The sequence below is a fragment of the Haemorhous mexicanus genome, chromosome 4 (assembly GCF_027477595.1).
Source record: "Haemorhous mexicanus isolate bHaeMex1 chromosome 4, bHaeMex1.pri, whole genome shotgun sequence".
NCBI classification, from domain to species: domain Eukaryota; kingdom Metazoa; phylum Chordata; class Aves; order Passeriformes; family Fringillidae; genus Haemorhous; species Haemorhous mexicanus.
This window is the reverse complement of record NC_082344.1, coordinates 68,191,967-68,217,136: the sequence shown is the minus strand read 5'-3', so window position 1 is coordinate 68,217,136 and position 25,170 is coordinate 68,191,967. Positions and strand designations below refer to the sequence as shown.

Genomic DNA, 25,170 nt, shown 5'->3' with positions numbered 1-25,170 from the left:
CCACTCCCAGCACTCACAGTTGTGTCAGTGGGCTGGAGCTGTGCCCTGCAGAGCAGAGGGATGGGCTCAGGGGAGCAGGGGCAGGGCAGGGGGATCCCCCTGGAGCACGCAGAGCAGAAAGATGAGTCTTGAGTTGCACAGAGCACCTGAAGCTGTCAAGTGCTTGTTCCGTGGAAGTAAATCCATTCTGTGCCTCTTCTAATCACACATTTACTTCTCAAAGTGGGGAAAATATTGCTCAGCTTGGGGAGATTTACTGGTAGGCTGTTTGCTGCAGACATGCCCAGAGCCCACCTGTTACCACCCCCTACTGAAACCCACTTTTTGCTGAGCCTTCTGAAATGGGTTTAACACATCCCGTGCATCCTGCTGCACTGAAACCAAATACTGAATTTTACCATGGGGTGCCTGGATCCTTCTACCTTGGTAACTTTTTCCTTCTCTTTTTCAAAACTGAGTAGTAAGGTTTTGGTGTTACCAAGACAAATTAGAAGGTTCAGGTGAGTCCTTGTCTTGGCAGAATGACTGTAATCCTGTGATACCTTATCATGCTGTGACTGGAGGGTCTAGAGAACCCTTGCATGCAGCAGAGTCCCCCTGAAGCAACATGCAGGTGCAAGGATGTGCCCCATCAGTCCAACTGTGGTATCCAATTATCTTCTAGAAAGAGAGAAACTCTGGTAATGAATGTGCTTATGGTTCATAACTTAAAAATTTAATGTAAGTATGGACTACTCACACTAATAGAATAGATTTAATTAGTTATAGGTCTTTCAAATCTGCTTTAGAAAAACATGTAAGAGCTTTAGATGGACCTGAGGTAAGTGGGCAAGTTGAAAGGGTGAGAGTGTGTTGACACAATGTTGCATGTCTGGTGCTGCTCATGTCAGGTCTTATATTCTGGTGCCAAATGATTCATTGTGATTTTTTCAGCCAAAAAAAAAAAAAGAAATCAGAATTTAAAACACAGTCCTTGATGAGAAGCTGAATTTTTGATTTGACTTCCTATATCCAATTAATGTGTTGGAAAGTGGGAGTAATGATGGTGAGCAAATCTCAGTGTTTGAATCTCTTTCAGTTATGTATCAAAGAGGCATATTTAAATGAGCTGCTTAACCTCTGTTATCTGTAAAACTGGATTCCAAATCACAAATATGTCATTTACTGTGCTGTACTTCAGTTACAGATGGCACCATAAAGTGAAGCACATGATATGATAGAAGTTTTTTTAGAAGCTTTAAAGCAAAACTTGAGTTTGGATTTAGGGAAAGAAAAGAAATATTTCCAATGAGGGATCTGTAGAATAAGTAATAAATACAGATAAGGGATACAAGGGATTGATCAAAGGTAGCAGAAAGAAGAATTCAGAACAAAGGGTTATTTTGGTAAAGCAGAGAAAGGCATAAAGCATTAAAGTGAAAGTTTCTAGATGTACCATCTATGTCCAGCTACTGAGGGGCTTTACTTTCGGGAGAAAAACCCCAAACCAATCAAAAGAACCCTTCCAGATCCAAACTGTGCAGATGGTACCACCATGTTAGGGTGAGCTGTCAGACACCAATTTGTATGTCTTGCCATTTGTGATAATAATGTAATTCCTTCTTGTAGTAATGTCAACTTTGTGAGGACTTTGATGCTCTTAATTTCTGTGAGGAAAAGCCACCAGAGACCACGAGAGCCTGGGTTGTAACAACTACTGCCCTTGCAAATTGCTGAACAGATAAAGCCAAGTGTGGAAGGCATCTCATGGTCTCTGTCCTCTTTTACATGGTCTGCCCTAAGTATTTTTGTCAGCAAACTAGTTTATGTAGCATTGGCTTATTGCCAGATTTGTCACATAAACTGTTTTTCTTGATGTGATTATAAGCAAAATTGGTGTCATGATCTTTTTTCTCAAGGCAAGCAATAAATTAAATTGTGGGATAGAAAAAGGGTGACAAAGTACCATTTATGCTGACAGCATAGAAAGAATAATGTTGAAACAACTCATAAACACACTGATTGAGTAGGTCCCTCTACCTTGACTCCATTTGGTTCAGAAAATGTTCATGAGGTTGTTTGAGTCTGGAAATGGAAAGGATCTTCTAATCCCAATATCCTAATAGTTCTTTCTTCTAACAAGGCTGATCCAGGCCATTCCTTACAGCAGAACAGCCTTTCTGCACAGATCGTTAGAGAGGGCATCCCCTCAATTATTTATACTACACATACCAGGTGTGCTGATTATGAAACTTCCCTTGAGGCTCCAGAAGGAAATGAAATCCTAATAAATGCATGAGATAGCAGAACAATGCTAGAATCTCCTGGATGAAAATCAGTCATCTGTGTCAGTGATCCTCCTTACAGAGGTTTTCAGGAAGCATTACAAAAGCTAATCTTCTTAGGCTTGTCATCCAAACTGTCCTGGAGGTGTGAAGAAACTGTCCTTCCAGGGAACTTCAATTCTCTGGTGGGAAACAAAGGAAAAAATGGCTAGAGGTATACATTTCTTGTCCTGGGGAGGTGTGGAGGTGGCAGTGTTGATGCTGATGTTGACTGTGTTTGATTTGGTATCGTTGCAGTGATGACTGAAACATGGTCATGAAACTCTCTGGAAAATTCTCCATCAAAATGCTGGCTGAGGAAATGTGAGGGCTCTGTTTTGGGAATATGGACTGCCCTTGCCTTGGCAAGTGGAGCAATTTAATTTGGAGGAGAGACTGGTGTTTGTTTGAAATGTTTGTTCTCCAGAGAGATCAGTGAAGTCCAAGGGAAGAAAGGGCCTTGCTCTGCAGAGGTGAATAGAGAAATACCAAAGACACTGAACTGAGGATCAGAAAAGGAGAGAGACCTTGATGTGAGAGACAGCAGGGAAAGCAATGCAGGGGTGTAAAACAGCATAAAATTGTTCTATGATTCTGTGATTTAATGTAATGGGGAAAGGACAATGCTGATTTAAGCCCAAAGCAATGTGCAATGAGCATGACAAACTCTGTTCTTCTGTCCCTGTGCCAGCAATACAATTTTTAAGAGGTGGAATAGGTAAATATATGAATGATTATATGAATTTTGCTGTTCAAAGGAGCAGCTAAAAGGGTAAGATACTTGCAGAGAACAGGCAGCTGGTGAGAAAACTTTATAATATGAGCTCGAAGAAGTGAGTATCCTCTTCCATCAAAAGGATTGAGGAGGACTCTGAAAAGCTGGTGGTGTTCAGTAGAAGAGCAGAATGATGTTAGGAGTGCAAAGACGTCTTTCAGAAAGTGCAGGTTGTGTTTGAACAGAGAAAATAGAAAAGAGCATACAGACAAGTTAAATAAGGCAAGTTAAACAAGGCAGGTAAAATCAATTTTGAGGAGCAACTTGCAAAACGTATCGAAACAATGAGAAAACCCCTTCAAACACATGAAGGGCAGGGAGCCTGTCCATCAGCAGGCTTGATAGGCAATTGCAGGGTCATAGGAACACTCAAAGTACACAGGGCTGTTACAGCAAGGCTAAATAAATCTTTGCTTTGCTGTTCATTATAAAACATCTCAGGGAACTCTCTTTTCTGGAGAATTTTGGTATCTGAAAGCATTTAAAAGTGTGTTTTAAACTGAAGTGTCAGCAGAACAGGTTTAGAACAATTGGATAAATGCGTAATACTTTTGGTAAAAATAGGTGGTAGCCATGGTAGCCACCCAAGAGTCCCAAATGTGGAGTTTTTAAATTAATGGTTTCCTTTGATATGAACTAAATAACTGAAGTGGCAAGTGAAGGTGGCAAATGCAACTGAAGTTTAAAGGGCTGGCTACACTGCTAAATCGAGCCTGCCCTGATCAAATTTATGGAAAATGAAGACTTGTAAATATGACATTTGGGTCAATGTAAAAATGAATTTTGTAGAAAGAAGCTGTCCCATATCTGTGTGTTTTGAAGCCCAGCAGCCCTTGTGCAGAGGTGATTCAGCTCATAAGGCACAGGTCCCTTAGCAATAGTCATCAAACCCCCTAAACAGTCAAGATATAAAAGGGAATGTGTTCCTGTAGTTTTGAACTGGTCATGCTTCTAATTAGGGAAAGGTAAAACAGAGGGTGGGGACTGAGTCATCCTTTTTCAAATTGCAGGACATCACCAGGTGGTGATGAACCTCTGTTGGGGTCTCTATTGTTTAATTACCTACTAAAGCTCAAGGGAAAAAAGGAGAATTGACAAACTCACCAGTAAGAAATTTTCAAGGTAGGTTAGAATTAAAACTGGCTGTGAATATTCTCCATTTTCTCACCTAATCTAGACATCTGCAAAGAAATGCAGAAAGGGAAAAGAAGCATACACAGGCATCCATTCAGGAAAATATCTTGTGGTCATTGTGAGTAGTTCTTGGGTGGTATCAGCTCAATCCTTAGGAGTGCTCAGGATGATAAATGGGATGTAAAAGACTTCAAAGAAGACATAAAATAAAACCAGGAAAAGGTTTGTGTGTAAATCCACGATGTACCCAAGTGTGAGAACTGTGTCTGGAATAGAGGAGAAGTAGAAATAGGATATATGAAAGCTGCAAGAATGGTCATAGGCACAGAAGGGTTTCTCTGCCAAGAGATTTAAACACAGGTTGGAAAGGACCCCTGTGATCACCGTGTCCAGACTCTCCTCCTGCTGGCACCATGGCACTCAGCTTTTTCATGTGTTTCATGTGTTTCTCAAATGCTGCCAGAGAACTGTCTGGTCCCTGAATGCATAAAGCTTGTTCAGCTCTGCCTACATGTCAGGAGACAGCTGTCCTACTCTTGTTACACCACCTATTGTGCATTCCCCCCTTGTTCAGCAGTGTCACTCATCCTGAAAACTGAGCTAGATTCTAAAACAATTTTTTTTGGGTTGCATCTGAATTATCTATCATATCCACTGAAAAGCTGCCCAATTTTCCCTTCCCCGTCTCTTTTATGTTTGTGAAAATCCTTTTTCATATTTATTTTGACATCAGGGAAGGGATATTTTTGAATTTTGGCATCTGTGGGACATATGGGGAGAGGTAAGCATGTAAAGTGTCTGATGTCTCTGCTGTTTCCCATAGCCCTCATTAAAGGAAGGAAGGTACAGAGGAAATTTTTGCTCATACTGTTCAGAGAGATGGTTGAGACAATCACGGGGAGAAAAGAGTTCATGGTTGTTTCTGTTGCAGAATAGTTAGGCTGACAAAATCCCTCATATAGCCATAGTTAAAGGAATTCTTCCTTTTTGTTATATAAATTTTCCTTACTTTATCTGAGAAACAATTCACATACCAGTGAATCCCCTTTTTTCTCATACTAAAAATCAAGTCTGTGCAATAATGAATCAGTCACAAGAAGAGCACTACCTCACTGCAGCCAGATACAATTTTAATTGAGGATATCTCTTTTAAGTGGGCCAAAATTATTTATATAATCCAGGTAGGAAAAAAATTCCTTCATTTTCACTGCTTGGTGCAGGTTGTTTTCTTGCTTGTAAAGTTCTTGAAACACATCACAAATCAGTGGAAGATGCAATCAGTGGTCCACATAACCATTTTAGATCTACATTATTACAATATATCCTAGGGACTGTTCTATGAGAGTCAGGGCAACTGCTGGGAAGGCTCTGGGCTCTCTGTCTGTGTCAGAAGAGAAAAGGTGAGCTGCTGTCCTGGTCTATGGAAAATACACTTGTAATTCTGGTGCTGCTTCTTGTTTGAAGCACACAGATTTATCTTGGTTAGTGCCAGGCCCAGAGAAGGCATCAATTTGGATCAAATCAAGTAGTATTTAGAATTTGATGCATTTGTTTCAGAGGCCAGACCAGCCTCCTGATGAAGCACCCCTTCTGTCTAGGGACATAGCCTGAATCTCAGTAGAAGCTGTTTTAGCATTCCTTGGGAGTTTCTGCTTCTTAGGGCTGCTGAGTGCTGAACCAACACCCACTGTCTAGATTATGTGGAGATCTCTGGTGACTGACCTAGACAGAAGTGTGAACTAGAGGGGATATTTTGTCAGATTTTGGTTGCATTTTGCAACCACAGAAGCAACTGTGTTGTTGACAGAGCTCTGCAGTGAATGTCCTTCTCACTAGAACATCTGCCCAGGAGCTGGGCTGAAGGGCTGGGAGGTGCTGTAGGCTGGCAGAAGGACAGCCTGCTCAGGGCTGTGGGAGAGCTCCACAGTGCTGTGTGGGAGTGTTGGATTTTCCTCACATGATCTTTGCTTCCTTTCACATTTTGGGAGGATGATGGTGGTCAGTCTGAGAAAGCAAATGCTGCCAAATCGTGGGAAGTGAAATTAATGCCAAGCTCCAGCGCCAGGTAGGAAAATTCTCAGCTGAGATGGGAAAGAGGAAGAATGCAGGGCAATAGGAGCTTGCTTGCCTCTGAGTTAGGGGTGGTGGTGGTGCCAGCCTTGGGCAGCCCATGCTGGGAGAGGGGCACAGTGGGCACAGAGGCTTTCCTCACAACGGGGTTCAGAGGAGGGTGATGGTGTGTGCAGCAGGGTTTTCTGCAGTCTGGGTTCTCTTTCTTTGTGGTGCAGAACACACACTGACACATAACACAGCAACTGCTGTGGATATCAGGCAAGCTTTGATCTGCACCTTGGTGTTCTGTGGAGAAAAAACAAAGCCTGAGTTCAGATAACCCCTGTGGGCTGTGGATCCATCCTGTGAAGTGCACGTGGGAAATCCTTCCCAACAGGCAGAGGGTACAGTTTGTTCAAGCTGAGCATATTTAGAGAGAGTACTAATTACAAAAGCACAACCCAACCCTGATTTGGGGCCAGTAAAACTGCACTCTGTATTGGCATGTGGTGTAATTAATTTTTGGATATTTGATTAAATAATGTGATAGTGCAAGGAGGATTGTCTGGCATTGCTCTCTAAAAGACAAAAGCAATATTAAATTTTGTAAGGCTCCCACACAACTGCAAATGCTGAAAAAAAATAACTGTAGCATGCTCTGGAGACACAGCAGTGTGGAATTTCTTCTGTGCCATCAGGTGCTTGGCTGGATGGATCATAAGCTGTCTGTGTCCTTATGTTCAGACTTAGCAAAATGCAGGATTCCCTCTTCTTTTCCCTTAGATTGAAAATTCAAAAAAAAAGGACTTGCAAAGAATTTAATCTCTGTGCAGCTGTGTACTTTTTCCTCACACAAGTGTCCCCAGCACTTTGTGATGCTCTAGATACAGGATATGAAATTCCAGCAGCAGGAGTGCTCAGAGCTGCGGGGGGCCAGTGAGGAGGTTGTGTTCCTTGGCACAGATTTTTTAATTGTCACCTTGCTAAGGTGAGTGGGAAATTCTGTCTAAAAATCATCAGTGTGGAATGACAGAGAGCTTTACCTCTCACTTTCTTAGTCTGTGGGAGGAAGTTTAGGGCACTTGCTGTTCACTTTTAATGCTGCTGGATAAACTAATGACTGTGTCACTGAGATGAGTCTGAAATCTAAATCAAAGTCTTGTGTCAGATTTTATTTCTGAATGGGCCTGAAACAAATTCTGGAGATCTTGTACACATCTACCTACAAAACTATCTTGCTAAATATCTAAAATGAATTGTAAATATTTCCATTTTCTCAGCCTATTCATCTATCCCTATTTAGAGGGATACCTCCTCTATTTTGTCAAAAAGTACCACTTTTCTACCTCGTACCTCCTATTTTTAGGGTTAGTCTGTTTCTGTGAGATTAAAATGTATTCATTTTCTCAAAATACTTATTTGCAACTTCCAAATAGTGCTGCCTGCCCTTCTCTTCTCCCAAATGTATATCTAAAGAATTGGAAGAATTGGAAGATTTGAAGAAAATCAGGCTCACACTATTTAAAAACACACGTGTAGACTTGCTCTTTAATTAAAGCCTTTTTCCTAACAAAAAAATGTAGAGCTAGCTGATACTTTATTGTGTTGGGCTGTAATAAAAACACATTGGCTAGCAACGTGCTTTTAACAGCTACTCTCAAAATTCCTTTAAGAAATGCCTTCAGTTAAACTTTTGCAGCTAAGCTCTTTTACTTTGAGGATGAAGAAGGTGCAAGAAGCTAACTAGGCACTCAGTCATTGGGAAAACTTACAAAACTTTCCATAGCCTATTGTACTCCAGAGGGTTTTATGATCTGCTTAGCAGTCAAGGAGCCCAGACTCTTTCTAACCTCAGCTTAAACAAATGTTTAAAAATTCAAGGTAAAAGCACTTTGGTGGCGATAAGAGAGATTTTAGTTTGACATTTTAACCCTAAAGTGAGGTGAGGGCTTCAAATGGTGGGAGCAGATGTTGTTTGCAGGATCTGGTTCCCTCCACAGTCCTTTCCTTGCTGTCTGCTCAGACTCCTGGAGACCCTTTTCCCACCTGTATCCCCATGCCAGCTCTCACGCTGTGTCCCGTGAGCAGCTCCCACACTCTGCAGGCTCCAAACCCGGCCAGGTGAGTCAAACCTGCCCCTGCTGCTCAGGTCTGAGCTCACAGCCCTGCACTTGCTGCTTAAGATACAAATGATTGGTGTGGTGGTTTTCATATAATAACTTAATGGTTTTAATATTCATCTCAGAAGTGGTCGAACTTGGGTTTGGGTCCTCCTTCTCCCAAGGGATATTCAAATCCACCTGTCCCTTCCCAGGCTGTAGGCAACCTCTCAGCCCTTCCTATTGAAGTTGTGCCATGGTGCAGAGAAGGATTTGCAGACCCAGAGAGAAGCAAGTGGGGGCCTGACTGTTGCCTACCTAAGGGAGGTGGGGAGCAGGTATCTGGCAGCATTCCCAAGGCTGCTTACTATATAATTTGCATTAAAACATCTCTGGATAAAAATCAAAACCAGCCCTGGAGGCAGAGTCCAAGCCCACTGCCTCTATCCACAGGGAGAGGCTGCAACCACCTTGCCCTGGCAGCAGGAGCTGTTTTGGTGCCACCCCAGCCACACCCTCTTGCCCCAGCCACACCTTAAATGGAACTCGAGTCACTGCTCCCTCACACCCACCCCAGAGCCAGCTGAGGAGAGCTGGCTGTGCCCAGGACTCCCCAGACCTGAGGGGGCTTCACAGGCACCAGTGCTGAGAGGTTCAGCTTGGCCACAATGTCTGGATCTCAGCACGGAGGAAAGGAAACTTGAGGTACCCAAAAATCTTCTTCTGTTGAAAAAGTTGATTCTTATGGACTGTTGGGTTGGAGGAGGGGAGAAGTCATGGCTCATTTAGCTCTGCATTTTAGACTTGGAATTTCCTGTTGTGATATTCTTCAGGTCCCTGTGTGGCTTTGAGGACCTTGCCTGAAGTGAGTTGAGGGTGTTTCATTGTGAGATGTGACTGAAGGATGTGCAAGGTTAACTTCAGCTCTGGAGTGTCCAATTCTCTTCTGAAAATTACTTCAGTTTCACAGTCATTTAGAAGCTTTAGAAATTTCCCCCTTTGCTTGACTCTGCCTTCTCCTTGTGTAAAACAGCAATTACAGTACCTTCAGGACCCACCAAATGTTAAAGGAAGATTTGTGATCCTCTGAAGGGCAGCACTGAGTGTTAACTTACTAATGGAGAAGTTGGGCAGATGAGAAAAGTCAGGAAAAATTAAACCTGCTGGTGCCCTTGGTGAGACTGGAATGACTTTTAAAGAGACATCTTTGGTTGGCAGTGGTGAGATGTGCAGATGAAACGTCTGTCATATTCTTTAGGCTTCAAGTGAGCAGCTTTCAGGGCACAGGTATGAGTTTGTGAAGGCTTATGGGCTGGTTCAGGTTACTTATGATGGGACTGGGGAATGGGGAAGGCCTTTGTTGGTGCAGTTTGAAAGGCTAGAGTTTGAAAACTAAACCATACCAAACCCACCTCTCTAGACCTTTTCAAGATAGCCCTGGCAGAGTGTGGTTGACCCTCTGGGTTGGTAGGAAATGTCCCCTCAGTCCCCTCCCCACGTGGAGCCTTGTCCTGCCAAACTCTCTCTCCCCAGATGTGAAGCCCAGCTCTGGGTCTGTGATCTGCTGTGAGGAGTCCTGCGGTGACTTTAAGGCTCATGGAGGATCTCCTGTTCCTAGGACAGCAGGTACTGAAGCTTTTCTTCCACACCATAAGGTTCTTACAGTTATAAAAGTGCAGGTTTGTGGGTTGAGCCTGTGCTTTCCTTCTGCCCCTCTGAAAAGCTGGGGAAGGGAATGGAGCCAAGTGGTTCAGAGCTGCAACTTGTGGGTGTGTAGAAGGTGCTGTGCTGTCTTCTCTTCATCCAGAGGAGGCCAAGCTGGTCACTGTTTCAGTCCCTTGTGGGGAGTCACTTCACTCAGGAGGTCGGTGCCTCCTGGTCAGAGGAGCCCTTGATGTGAACCTGCTCTCTGTGATCACCCACCTGAGTTTTCAGGGTTTAACTGGCCAGGCTTTGTCCTTGAACCATTTGGCTCCTGATGGAAGGAAGGCTCTGAGGGTGCTCTGTGGATGGATCAGTTCATAGATTTTAGCCAGGAGGATGAAGGGGTGTATTTTAAAATGTGTTGGCCTTTTTCTTCAGTTTTAAGAGTCCAACAACTATTTGTGCCTCATGGGGAACAGGCCTTCTTGCAGGTCCATACTGGACTTATTATTTCCCCAAGCTTTTACCTGCAGAATTCCCTGATGAGAATATTGCTTTAAAGACAGGCAAAATAATTTCTTTTTTGGTGATGCTTATGTAACACTACAGGACACAGAAAAACAACTTGTGGCATGGTTTTGGTTTTTAGTAGTCTTGGTTTTGTCCTGAGATGGTGCAGTCTGTAAGGACATGAAATGCATTTCTGAGTGTTTGGAGGGAAAATATGAGGCTCTTCCACTTTGTGAGGTTTAATGTGCCTGTAGAGACCTTTCTCTGGGCTCTGTGGTGAGCCATGTCTGGTCTTTCTTCAGCTGTTCTTTCTTCTCCTCTTCCAAGACTTACATAGGAATAGCTATTGTTGAAAGCAACCAGGTAAAATAATGTGCATGTGTGTCTATATTAGTATGAAAACTGTGTGTATTTATATGTGTGTAAATAAATAGCAACACAGATGTTGGCTCTCTGTCAAGTTCAAATGAAAACCTTATTCACAAGATTTGCTTACAGTTCTGCTGTGCTTTCATACTGAATTGAGCAATTGGGAATGAAAGACAGTCGGTTTTTTTACCATTTCTGAGAGCACTGCAATCATATTATGTTAATAGTCTAAACCAAAGCTGATCTTGCTTTCTCACATTGGAGCACTTTGAAAGTATTGAGAGGCATCTAAATTATCTTAAAAGTGAGAATGATTCCAGAAACTTTGGCTGATTCCAGAAACTCACACTGCCTGTAGTATTTTAAATGCTTAGATAGGAACTTGTATGTGATGCCTGCCTTAAGGAGTTCTCACTTGTAAGATAAAAAAACATTGGGAGAGGCAGAATAGAATATTGCACAAAAATATTTCTAAAACATTTACAGTAATGAGATGTATACAATACTCTCTAAATAATTCTGATAGTTCTGGTGACCAGCATTCAGGGTTTTCTTCTGCTTTTACAGTAGAAGAGGCTTCAAAATGTGTATTTTTTTCAAGCCAAACACTAGTAAGTGTAAGTCTGATCCTGCTTTTGGTACCATGAATTTTATTACTGAGTGAAGTGTCTGGTTCTGCCATTCCAAGGGGTGTTTTCTTTTGCTTCAAAACGAAAAAAAATATAGCTTTTTGGACCTTTCTTTCAGCTTTCATGTCTGGATAAATGACTCCTTTAACCCTGCAGAAGGCAGGCACTGCAGAAAAAGTACATTAAGTTTTTCATCTGGGGGTCTGCCATGCCCCAGTGGTTATGGCTTTCACCCCGAGGCTGGAGGAAGGCTGGATGTCAGTTGTTGTTATCTGATAGCTGTGTACAATGCCCAGAGAGGCGCTGGCCGGATCAGAGGTCAGGGATGCAGCTACAGATCTGCTGATGGAAGAATTTGGCTATTGTGGAAGCAGGTTAAAGCAGGGATCAACACAAGCTACACTGGCTGGTAATTGGTGGCTGCTTGTGGTATTCTCCAGATTTCAGGCAGAGAAGATCAGAGAATTCCACAGGGATATTTTGTGTAACATCAAGCAGCTCTTGTCAGACTTGCTCCTTTGTTTTCAGGAAGGCAGGATGTTATTTTGGAAAACACTTATCACCATTTTGCTAGGCTGTTTTCTACAGCCAAAGAAATGGATAAAGGTTGGTCTTGTCTCATTTATAGAGAATGTCTGAAGCCCTCATTTCTCACATGTCTGTTGGGTTGTCCAGTCACTCCAGCTTGTGTGCTCAGTGGTCCTGCCAGATCAGCACTTCACTTAAGTTCTCCTTAATGGATTCGCAAAAAGTGATAAAACACTCCAGAAGAGGCCTCAAGGAATGATTAGTTTAATCTTCAATTAATTCCTGCTGAGACTTGATGAGAAATCATTTGACAGAGTAGGTATGAGCTTTAATATAATCTGCCTGTCCAGTTATCATGAAGTGCAGTGTGCAGAGAGGAAAGAAGCTGCAAATGGAGAAAAACATGACACGAGCCCTGAATGTTTTAGACTGCTGCCTGTGATGCATTTTTGGTCTGCTTGAGTGGCTTCAGCCACTGGGATATTGCTACTGGGCATGAAAGTCAGCGTGGGGAATATTTTCATCTGCACAGCTGGTGAGATGCTGACAAGAGGCAGTGGTACTTTTTCTGCCCTTGCTTGGCAAGGATCAGGCTGTTGAGCTCTTTTAAAACCACAGCAAAAGAGGAGCTAAAGCCAGTCCAAGTAGTTTTTACAATAAGGGGAGTGAGGTGGGAGGAGAAGAGGGCTGACTTTTTAAGTCTTTTGGAGTTGGCCAATTGCCTCTAATAGCAGTTGCATGAGAAACACACCGTGTCCTCCTGTTTGCACAGAGAATGGAAAACATTGGCCACTAAAAGAGAATGAGACACTGTGCTGTGAACTGGTTTGATTTTCTGTAAATTGTTTAGTCTTGTTTCTCTGCAATCAGATGGTGGTTACGTGTTTCTTTGTTTAGGTCCCTTGTCCTAAAGTCATTAAAGCTGCATTTTATAACAAAAGAATCCCAACCTTCTGAGCAATTGAAGACTTGCTAAGAACATGGGGATCCTTCTGGCTGTGCAGAAATCTGTCAAGTGAATGTTCAGGGATGAAACAAAATTAGAATTCCCTGGTGCCATTCACATCTGCCACGGATTCCCTTCAGACAGCTTGTCTGTACTTGCATCTTCACGCTGTGTGTCTCCTGCATCTGGGTGGTTTCAGGTTCCATACACTTCAGGTCTGCACTTCCCCCTCAAACATCCCAGCTAGGTTTCTTACTTAAGCTGTATATGCCTGATCCCCTGCGAGGCTCAGCTGGAAACAGTTTCAGCTCTCCAGTACTGAAAATCTGGTCCGTAGCTCTTCAGTTTTGTTACTCTTCAGAAAAATCTTTGCTGACTTACTGAAGGCAGTTTTTCTGCCAAAAAGAAGTAATTTGAGTGCTTGCTAATTTGCCATAGGCGAACTGAGGCCAGTTAATCCATAATTTAAATTAATCCTTTTGATTGCATAATTGACTCAGCTGAGAAATGGATGATGGCAGGTATACTGTCACTCCTTTTGGTGTAGTCTTAGCTTTGCTTGCATTCACATCTGCATCAGGGGAAGTTCAGATTGGACATTAGAAAGGGATTCTTCACTGAGAGGGTGGTCAGTCTGAACAGGCTCCCGGGAAGGTGGTCATGGCACTAAGCCTGGCTCAGTTCAAGGAGTGTCTAAACTATGCTCTTGGTGTTATATGGTTCGGTTTTTGATAGTCCTGTGAATAGCAGGGAGTTGAAGATCCTGATGGATCCTTTCCCTATTGAAATAGCCTATGATCCTGTGAATAACCCCATTGCACTGGGTATTTATAGCCAAGCAAATGATGCTGTTTTCCCTGCACAGACCTACACTTGGGGCACATCCTCTGGGCTACAACACTGAATGCCACCTTGAATGAAAGGCACCAGGCAGGACTTTAAAACCACTGGTGGTACTGGACAGCTGGTCTTGAATCTAGAGAAGTTTGCATCCAAATGTGTTTTTTGGGTGTGCATTAGTTCAGGAGAACTTATGAAAGGAGGCAGATGGGCTTCCTCAGGCTGGCCAAAATGCTCCTGTGCCAGCTGGGAAATGTGTCCTTGGCTGATGGGTTTGCTGGCAGCATTGTACTGCAGCCACGAGAGGAAGCAAGGACACGTTCCTTGGTTTAGTTTAAGCCAGAACAATGGATCAGAGTGGCATGCTAAGGCTGGAATATAAACCAAACCCTGGCGGGTGGAGAGTGATTGGAGCAGAGCAGTGTGTGATAAACAGCAGAGAGCCAATGTGAGGGGAAAACAGCTGGGAGAAGCCAGGAGTCAATGAGGAACGTTACAGCAATTGCAGTGCAGGCGAAGGCAGCCAGGGGAGATGTTGGGTCCTGGCTGGAGGGGCACACTTGGAGGTGAGAGAGGTGGATGATCCCTCCTGGCTTTTTCTGGGATGACCAGGGAACAAGACTCTATCCTTTAACCAAGAGGGATTGATGCCTTAAGCTTTAGCTTTCATATTTCCAGATTCTGTACTGCATTAGTATATAACTCTGAACTTCATATAAAGTGTTAGCAGGTTCTCACAGTTCAGTCAGACAAAACAATCCTTTTCCAGCCCAAGAACCAAAGACACCACTGCAGCTTCAGGTCCAAAAAGTATAAACAACAGTGAATTGAGGAGAGCAATCTGGGAAGATGGCACTTCATAACCTGCATCTGTAATTGGACAATTAACCCCAATACATAAATGGACCAAACCTTATAAAAGTGTGAAAACTCATGACTCAGAGTCTATACTGGATGGAGCCACAGCCCAGCTCTTGTATTGCCCAAGGTGTACCCTTTGAAGGCCTTTTACAAATACCTATTTTATTCCTTTAACACCATCTAGCCTCTGTTCTAGGTAGCCTCTGAAGGCATCAGGATCACAGGACCCCAAATACTGCACACCTGTGTGTTAAAAGGGGCAATGTTAGACATGCATATTGCAATAAACCTTTCTGCATTGAGATGGGTTCTCCTTCTGCCTATCACAAGAGCTGAGAGTTGATGCTAAAGTTCCCAATCCTGTCTTTGTCTTGGAGATGCTACCCAGCACTGTGGTAGCTGAAGAATTTGTGTGGATCATCTGCACAAAGGCAGAAGTCATCCTTTTGGGGCAAGGATGTGCAAACACAGACCACAGAGGGCTTGATAGGCCCCATCAATAACTCTCAGAGAAACTTAACTCCCCTGAAAGAGTTTGAGCGTGGCATTGGGAATAAAGTGTAGTTCACTCAGAGGATGTGTATGCTTCCTGTGTCAGGACATGGATGCTGTGGGAAGGGTGACATTGCTGTCAGCCCATCCCAGAAATGGCATCTGCCTCTTATGGTCTCAGCTTCCATCAGCAACCACTGAAGCAGATATGCTTGTTTTCTATCACAGCATGAGGGTGCTGGTGAATTTGATCTTATGCTTTTGGCAGCTCTCAGATGGGACAGGCTTTTAAGGATACTTTTAAAAGTACTGTCTGAACTTTGTAGGTTGCAGCACTTTTCTTGAATTTCCATTCCTGAGGCTGCTTTGCAGTAATACCCAAAACACCATTTGCATTTTAGTATTTAAATCTTTTATGAACTGATATGAAAATCTCCAGTGCCCTAAATATTTTATCTGAAATATTTTTTTTAAATCTTTAAATTTTCCTCTAAGGGGCTGGAGAGCTGAATGAACCTTTTTAGGGAAAAGGGCTGCAGCTAGGGGTAGGCTTGGGTCCCCAAGTAGAAATGCAAGATAGGCAGGAGCTTTTCTGACTTTGTCCATTTGGCAGACAGCTTAAGATTTTAATGCTTTTTATTTTGAAAACCTGCGGGTGATTAAACTGCAGAGCAGCAGGAGCTAATCCCATGGTGCGAGGTGTTCCCGGGAGCTCACCTGGAGCGTGGCTGTGGCCTGAGGGCAGCGATGGCAAGGGGCTGCTCCAGCCTTCCCACGTCCATTGCCAGCCCTGGCAGGGAGTCAGGGACAGGCAGTGAGGGGATGCACACAGCTGGAGGTGGATGCAGCCGGCTGCCAAGCCAGTAGCAGGCTGTGAGCAGCGAGGCCGGGCTTCAGCGAGCGGATTGCCAGCAACTTGCACTGCAGCTCCTCTGAGCTTGCTGGAAAAGGGCCCACACGCTCTTCTTCGGGAAGAGCAGCGAGCTGGAAGCCGCTTGCGGAAGGCAGCGCTGCCGCTCGCTCCCGAACCCGCCGGGCCGGAGCCCCGCTCGCTCCCGAACCCGCCGGGCCGGAGCGCTGAGCCCCCGAACCCGCCGGGCCGGAGCGCCGCTCGCTCCCGAACCCGCCGGGCCGGAGCCCCCGAACCCGCCGGGCCGGAGCCCCGAGCCCCCGAACCCGCCGGGCCGGAGCGCTGAGCCCCCGAACCCGCCGGGCCGGAGCCCCGCTCGCTCCCGAACCCGCCGGGCCGGAGCCCCGCTCGCTCCCGAACCCGCCGGGCCGGAGCGCCGCTCGCTCCCGAACCCGCCGGGCCGGAGCGCTGCGCTCCCGGCGCTCGGCTCCCTCCCTGCCCGGGCCGGGGCTGGCCCCTCGCTGGAGGATCGATCATCGATCACCTCCTCCCAGCCTTTATGTGAGCACCACTGCCTCCCACGCCGCAGCGAGCACGGGCTGACACCGGCAGCGCTCGGTCCTGCGGGGCACGGCGATGCTGTCAGCAGCAGCAGGAGGCGGCGATGGAGCAGCTGCCTCAGCGCTGTGTTCGCGACACGGCTTTCTCCTCCTGCCCTGCTGAGTCATGGGAACGGCGCTCGGCACAAGGCACACTTGCGCACGACAGGGATTATTTTTCTTCTTTTGTGATATATCTCAAATCCAAACTGGATTAACTCACGGTTTGTCTAAAGCAAAGTGTTTAGGACAGGTTCTCAGAGGAATTTGCTTCTGGAAGAGCAATATTTGCATAGCACTGTAGCAGCAGTTTTTAATGAATTAGACACTTTTCAGCATGTAATTTGCTCAAATGTGCTAAAAACCAAACCAGGCAGGAGGACTTATTGACTAACCCCAGTAAGTAAGCAGGGCCAAAATAATTTTTTTTCAAGTGGGATTTGGGAAACCATTCATTGGGAACTGAGCGATTTTCATTGTAATATGATTTGTTGCTTGCTTGCCAGAAAAGGAGTATGTCTGATACTACATTCTGCAGAGTTGTTCCATATGCTAAAGGACCTGCAAATTATTTTGTAAGAGTAAGGAAATCTAGGAAGTTCTCTGTTTGTTATAAACTGGGAGTATGACACATGTAGAAGTGATGTACTTTGTTTTCAATATTATATAACTAAATGTTTAATAATATGGCCTGTCTTTTACTGTATGCTTGAAAATTTAGGAACATGTGTGACTCAAAGTCCATCTAGTTTGGCATCCTGCCTGCATAATATTGTAAGTGCCAGACGTTTGGGCAGTGATTACTTGTACCTTCTGGACGTAAGGGAATTTTTTTTTCCCCTCTCCAATATGCTAAACTAGGGTCTGTAAAACAAGTGTCTGTGTTTCTGCAAAACTTAAAAAAAAAAAATTAAAAAAAATCTCAGTATTGTAATTTTTAATCTAATATTGTGAACATACCAGTCTGTACCTGGTTTCTCCAAACAGTGAATTCTCTAGGTTCCCTGCAGTCCATGAGCTCCTTCTTCTAAAGCCCCATGTAATTCCAGTTCTCCCCTTTGCCTGCTAATGCTTCCTGATCTGACCACAAAAACTGCTGAAGCCTCATTTCCCAGCTTGTCTGCATTCACCTTGCTGTCTCTCGCCATCCTCTCTCCAACTGAATGTCGGTGCAAAGCTGGCTTCCATGGTTACTACTAAAATAGGCAAAGGAGATATTTTTGGTCAGAATCTGCCAGTTCAGCAAGATCAAAACGCTTTTGGGAAATGTTCTGAACGCAGTGAAATTTAAGCAGGACGTTTCTTGCAAAATGAAATAAAAAACCCACTCCAGCTTCCTGCAGCTCACCTGCACCTTCCCAGAATACAGTCCTCCTGGGCTGCCCAGTGCCCTGCTCCACCATCAGGGAGACCTGCCACTCAGGCAGCCCTGTGGTAGGGCTTTTGGGTGGAAACCTTTATTTTTCTTCGCTTTGTTCTAAGTGTTGTCAAAATCTTCTCTGCCCCATGCCAGCCACGTCAGCCTTCCCTTCAGCCAGCCTCCTCCACAGCACCCATTTCTGCTGTCAGAATTCTGTGCAGGTGTTATTTATTTTAGATGTACATAAAAGCTAGCCAGCCATGCAATGGTCTTTGCTCAGTGATGTGTTGCTGTCACTTGTCCCTTCTGGTCTCTCCTGTTTGTTTCCCTTGTGGCATGTCCCAATTAAGTTGCAGGCCCTCTGAGGAAAGGGACTGCCCTTTTTTATGTATCTCGGGACAGCTACTGTTTTTCCTCAGCCTGAATAATTTTTTTATTCTGTATTTGTAATAGACCTTCCTGCAGTTTGGATACCTCTGGGCTTCCTTTGCTGCTGTATTGTTAAAATTCCCTCACAGGCAGCGGGATGCACGAGCTGAGTCTGTGCTCCATGACATTGATCTGATGGCTCTGTGTTCACAGCCCTGTGGTTTTCTGTCACTTCTGAGCCTTTACAAACCCCCTGACCCCATCACCCAAGCACACTGGCAATCTGCACAGTGCAGAGACCTTGCTGGAGTTCCTGAGCCATGCACCACTGCCTGCAGGGTGCTTCCCTACCTCTGGGTGAGCTCCTCGTTCCCGGCTCATCCTGAGCACAGCAGCTTCATTGTTGGTTTCATGGAGGAGAAAAAAAAGCAGCTTCTCCTCCTGATCATCAGTCCCAGCCTATCTTCTCTGGCCTAGCTTTTCAGAAGTATTGGAAGAATATTTCCTCTTCCACTGAGTATTTCACAGAGTATTTCTTTTCTCATAGAGGATCACAGTATCACAGAGGATCCTGAGTTGGAAGGGATCCACAAGGATGCACCCCAGGACATGGATGTCTCTCCTGTCTGCCAGGGCTCTGCTGACCCATATCCAGTTTTTGCCATTGACCAGGACTCCCAGGTCCTTTTTCACAGTTGTTGCTCTCCACTGCCTCATTCCCCAGCCTGCCTGTACTGGCATTTAATCATCTTTGCAAATTGCAGTAGGCAATAGTCAGAGATACTAAACCCATAATTCTCTGTAAGACTTTAGAGAGGGGGCCTTCTAGCCCAGTGGGTAGCAAAATATGGGGCAGGAGGCAGCCTCCCAACACATGCAGCCTTTTGAACTTACAAAACAGTATCCCCCTCTAATGCAAACTCCAAATGCTTTTAGACAAACACGTACACAGTCCTGCACCCTTTTAAGCAGTTATCAAGGTGTGTCTGCACTGAAATTCCCAGAGAATGAGCACATGCTCTGCATGTGTTACTATCCAGCTTCAAGATTTGTTATTACCCCTGTGTGTTAAGCTCCTGGTGGGCCAGACCACAGGATTGCAAAGAGCAGCGACCAGCCTTTGCTTTGGACAGCCTTGCTTTTAACAGCTTGCCCCAAACACAAAGGGTGAAAGCAGCTTTGGTTGATTGGTGGGTTTTATTTGTTTGTTTGTTTTAGTTTTATTTTTTAAAATAAAAACATTTCTTTCTTTTTTTTTTAATAGTCTGCTGAGGTACCCATGTGTTGTAGAGTTGGACCTGTGTCTTTGAGGGGATATGCTCCTTCAGCAGGAAACTCCTCCTCCTGGTGTCACTGGTGTTTGCTGCCAATTGGCATCAAGACTCTCCTGAACCAAAGCTATTGTTCTTCCATTTCTATAAATCCCTATAGGCAGTGACCTGTGTGTCAGCATCCCTGTAGGCAGCTCCCATGGGGATTTCAGACCCAGAAGTACATTTAGGAGAAGTTGGAGAAATTTCATGGAATAAATTCTGATTTGCACAGAAGTTTCTGCCTGACTTCCACCACAGTCCCCATCAGCAGGATGGGACATGCTCTGCTGTAATCAGGGTGTAATGGCTCAGTTTGTGGGCTGGGCTCTGGTGCTTGAGTGACTGGAGCCGTTATTCCCCTGCAGGCACATGGGAAAACACCATTCCCTAAAACTTGGCTAAAGGAAGTGTTATTTGGCATGCATTAGCCCACCCTTGCAAAGCTGCAGGCTGTATACACAGTCAGTTAGCACAGATCACCTGAGGTTTAGTCAACAGATATGTAAGGATTCATGGAGCTGTCTACACTCTGTGAGGGCAGCATTTATAGGGGAACTTCATTAGATCCACAGCTGCAAATTATAAACCCTTCTACCCTGTTTGAGGTTTGTTATCTTTAGAGATCACCATGAAAGGTGGAACAGCTGTGAGAGCTATTATTCAAGCTGATGTATAATGATTGCAAAAAAGGTAGGGTGTTTAGACAGATGATGTGAAGAACAGATTTGCAAGAAGATCTTTAAATTCATGTTCCTCTGAGCTGGTGTGCATTGAAAGGAAAGGCACAAGTGAGATACTCCAGCACAGTGAGGTGTTCACAAGAATGTCTTCTGAACTTGTCACAGCAGTGCCCATCAGAGGAGGGACCAGGGTGAGCAGGAGAGTGGAGGAGAACAATTTTGCCCTACAGAGGGAAGTAACGTACAAAGGTGTGCTCAGTACCTCAGTTTTGTATGTCAATGGTTTCCAAGACTTGAATATCCTTATTTTATTGATGAGAACAGTTGCAGCTTCACTTGCTTGCGTGGTGCTTGGTGCCAGGTTGGTCCTTGATTTGGAGGAAGCTGGTGCTGGAGGACTCTGCCATCAGGTGTTAGAGGGGAGAGCAGGAGGGGTGTCAGTGCCTTCAGTCTGGCAGAGCTGCAGCTTGCCATGTCAGCAGTTATTCTGGGTTTGCTGACCAGCCAGTCTTTGAGGGAGATGACAAATCTTGACTGGCCTCTAGCTGGAGAGGGGCAAGAGGCAGCTGCTAACAGAGCTTCTCCCAGTGCCCTCCTCCTGGGCAGGCACTGCTCTTGCTGACACAGAGCTGCTCTTCCCCTAAAAGGTTTGCTGGTCCTGTCTTAGCTGTTTGTCCAGGACAAACAGGTCCAGGACTCAGGGACCAGGACAAAGGCCTAATGATGTCTAGGGACTGCACAGATCTGCAGAACATCAGCAGAGGCACAGCCTGGAGATGTGTATTTTCCCTCCCCTGGCTCTGGCAAAGACTGCAGGAATTATTTGGGGATAAAAAAACCCTTCTTGCTTTCAGACCCACATAAGAAAACAGTCACTTTGTCAACCTCTTGGCACATGGGCTTTGGCAAGGCAGAGGAGGCGATGTGGGGCCTCCATAATTATTATCAACGATTTTTTAAAGGAGGAGGGGGTAGAACCTGAGTCCTTGAAACTTAGATCCCCTTCAGGTGCTGAGAGGAGGGGAATAAGGGAGGTATTATTAGAAAGCATTTCTTTTATTTAACAGATGTTAAATAGCACTATACCACTATATCAATCTGTCAAGTACCCTAATAGGAAACAGCATCTAGAAAAGTTGAGATGTGAATTTCACAGGGGAACAATCGCCCCCCTTCTGCAGGATCCTGGGGTCTGGGGGCCAGTGTGGAGCACAAGGAGCAGCCACACATATGCCAGGCACATGTGGATGGAGAGGGGAAGGAAAAGTTGTGGACTATGGCAGAAAAAAGTTGGTGCAGCTGGAAAGGTTTTCACCCACCCTGTCCACGTTGTTGTACTTGAAACTAGATTAAAAATACCCTCAAAGCAGAGACCACACATACCTCTGAGTTTTGACAAGTTGTGTGTGTCATGCTATGGGTTTCCGTGGTGTTAATCAGCATTTTCACAACATAGGTGGTTTAAAGTCTGAGGGAGAAAAACAAGCCTCTAATGGATGATTAAAGGTTGAACAGCAAGCCTGGCTTTACAGCAGTGTGTGATAGTTCCAAACCAGACCCAAAGCCGTGGTGTTTTCCTCTTGGACTCTGCCTTGCTTCCTTAACCTGGTGATGCCCAGCAGTGGCCGTGACCACAGGCAGCCGAGGTTGGTTCGATTTTATTAAAAGAGCTGCCTGAAGCCCAAGGTTAAGTGACAGGGATTTCAAAACAAAACAATAAATTAATAAAATGAATGTGTCATCAGCTGATCCTCTTCTGACCACCATCTGTCCCCTGATCATGTGACGTCTCCCAGCTGGCCACCCAAGAGACAAACCATGCAAGATCATCATCACAACATATGCTGCTATTTACACATTTTTAAAGGTAATAGTTGCTAGGCTGTCATATTAGTAGTTAAAAGCAGTTATTTGGAAGCTAGGGGATTTTTTCTGTATTTCTCTCCTTTTCATTTTTTCCCTTAGGAAGGCAGTGACTCAGCAGGTATATTTCTGACAGAGACATGTTCAGGGTTGGATCAGTGGAAGTTCCTATGTAAAGAACATGTAATTCTACCCCCTCATACCCCCACCTTGTTCTGTGGTGTGCTGTTGTGCCTTTTGTAATATGCAGAAGAATAAATAAAATAGAAAGAAGGCAATGGTCCCACGAATGTCACTGGTGTACCTTTCAGGAACATTATGTGCTCTCTTTGCCATCTCCAGGATGCAAACCAAGCTCTGCATTTTTTAACTATTGTTAAGATCAAGGATGTGGTTATGAGAAGACTTACAATTTATAGGATACTTAAGCATTAAGGATTGAGGCACGGAACATTTCCTGGGGATTAACGACTGACTGGGTGAGCCTCGGGCCATTAACCCCTGCCTGCCATTAATCTTCAGGAAATGCCCTGCAGTGAGGTCGTTATTGCTGTTATATGCTGAAACACAAAAATAATAAGAAGAAAGGTCCGTGGATTATTTATTTATATTTTACATAACACAATTCTATTGGGACTGTAGGAAATGAACATCTTTCTATTTAGCTGGTGGTAGGCTGGAATTAATGCAGTTCCTGCATCTCACTCTTTTGTGGAAGATTATTGTCAGACTGCAGGAGTGTAAGTGGGGCAGGATTTGGCCCACTGCTTGCGTTGCAGTGTTTAATACAATGAATTTGCCCTGCTTCTCTGATATTACTGCTGGCACAATTTAGCCCTATATAAAAACCAGCTCAAAATGCTTGTTTTACAGCAAAGCGATTTATTCACAGTTCTAAGCATCTCGCAGCCTTTTTTTAACTCGTTGAATAATCCTTTTAGGTTGCCCATAAAGCAGGTGAAATGCTTCTGCTGCAGTCCTAAGGCAGAACACAGGCTGCATAAATAGCATCTAAATTACCAGGAATACAAAATACACATACAGTAATACATACCTACAAAGGCAAATTCATACTGACAGGACTGCAGTGTGTGCTTATCAGCAGCAAAACATCTCGGGGAAAAAAAAAAGTGGCTTTATATTGAAATTTTGTATATATTTCTCTCTATATAAACACTTAAATACTATTTTTGCAGGTTCTAAAGCCCAGATGCTGGCTCCTTTTTAATGAGCCTGCCTGCTTAAACATTTATTAGCTTAGAGATGTATAGTTTTCATAAAGCTGGATGATTCTTTTTGCAGAATATCTTTGCAAAAAAAAAAAAAGGTTTTTTTTTTTTTTTGTGTACATGGCCTCAGTCCTTGCAACCTCCTAGAGAGTCTGTCAAGGCACAACTTAAAAGCTCGTTCAGGCGACCATGACCCCCTGCTAGCAGATTGTCTGCCTAAAAGGTAAGGGAAAGCTAAAAAAGAAGTAGAAACTTAAAAGTAGCTTCTCAAAGGCTGCATAGATCTTTTTTTTTTGTTAAACCTAAAGTGTTTAAAAGCTTTAATATTGATGGCCTGTCAACTTTGTCCTGATTCTTTGGCTTTCAGTTAAAAGGTTTTTGTTGTTGTAGCTTATGCAGTTGCTCTGTTGCTATGGAAACGTGACATCAAAATGACGTTTCTCTGTTTAAAAGCTTTTAACTAAATTCCTGCCTGTCAGATGTAGGCCCCATTTTGTGCACTCAAGCTTCAAGCTGTTGCAAAAAGGTTTCATATGTTCTGTTGTCATTCAAATTCTTTATCCACATATGCATGTCTTGCACTACAAAAAACCTAAACTAAAAACTCAATCTATATTAAGTGTCCTCTTTTAAAACCCTTTTAGGTCAGTCAGCAATGGCTGCAGCAGAAATTCCCAGTTACATTGTCTCTTCTCAGACTGAGAAACACAGGAGGGCCAGAAACTGGACTGATGCAGAAATGAGAGGTTTAATGCTGGTTTGGGAAGAATTTTTTGATGAGCTGAAACAAACTAAAAGGAATGCCAAAGTTTATGAGAAAATGGCTAACAAACTCTTTGAAATGACTGGAGAAATTCGCCACGGAGAGGAAATAAAGATAAAAATTACAAATATGACATTCCAGTACAGGTAAGCTTCAGTTAATTCTTTTTATTTTAAGAGATTTTAGCAGGGACGGCGCAGTGATTTTTGCCTTTCAGAAAGAAGTCTCCTGGAGGAAATCTGTCGATAAAAGATTAAAGATTGTTCATATCGCTTTTAAAATTCTCTCTTGCCAATGCTGTTACGTCATTGTTAATTTGTCCCCCCCATTTCATGTCAAACTCTGGGACAACTTTGTTGCTTTAAAATTAGCTGGCACTGTTATGATGCAGAGGGATGGAAATGTATTTAATGGGGAAAAGAGATTTTTTTTTTTTTTTTTTTTTTTTTTTTTGGTCTTTGCTGAGGGGACTGATTGTGTTAGCTTGGCAGCCAATTCCTTGCAGTGAAACTCCTGCAGTTTCAAGTGGCCACTGAGGATCGGAATTGCAAGGCAAAGTTAAAAAAAAAAAAGAAGAAAACCAGAACAGAATAATGTTTGGGGGGGCTGATGCTCCTCGATTTTGGTCTCGTGAGTTGAAGGGTTACACTTCACGGGGCCAAGAATAATTGAATGTCTTATTACTGAGTGACACACATTGCTATAATTATAAGCAGCAGCAGTGAAAGAACTATTATATCTGCAGAGAGAATCAATGTGCACCGTCAATACTGCTCCAGAGGAGTCGGGGGGAGGGCGGAGGTGTCTATGAGGGGATGATAAAGAACAGGCAAGCAGTCAGGAGGGGAAGTTGGCTTCAGAAAATGTGAGACATTTGTGGATTTGTTGTTTGCAGGGAGAAAAATAATTAGAACTTAACAGAAATATTTCCATTTTCTTTTTTCTCTTCTCTTCTCTTTTTT

The 25,170-nt window shown here is 44.0% G+C and overlaps 1 protein-coding gene across 4 annotated transcripts in view; it reads left to right on the top strand.

Moving 5' to 3' along the window:
• The first annotated feature begins 8,906 nt into the window (after positions 1–8,906).
• MSANTD1 (Myb/SANT DNA binding domain containing 1) overlaps positions 8,907–25,170 on the top strand; it is a 35,254-nt gene continuing 18,990 nt past the window's right edge. The window contains exons 1-3 of one of the 4 annotated variants that reach the window (XM_059845266.1): positions 8,907–9,068; positions 9,897–9,989; positions 24,090–24,354. In XM_059845266.1, coding sequence (XP_059701249.1) covers positions 24,101–24,354 — 254 coding nt within the window. In that variant the 5' untranslated portion in view covers positions 8,907–9,068; positions 9,897–9,989; positions 24,090–24,100. Of the gene's footprint in view, positions 9,069–9,378; positions 9,651–9,896; positions 9,990–23,572; positions 23,669–24,089; positions 24,355–25,170 lie in introns of those variants that run through there. The other 3 variants (XM_059845268.1, XM_059845269.1, XM_059845270.1) reach the window with 3 other exon arrangements.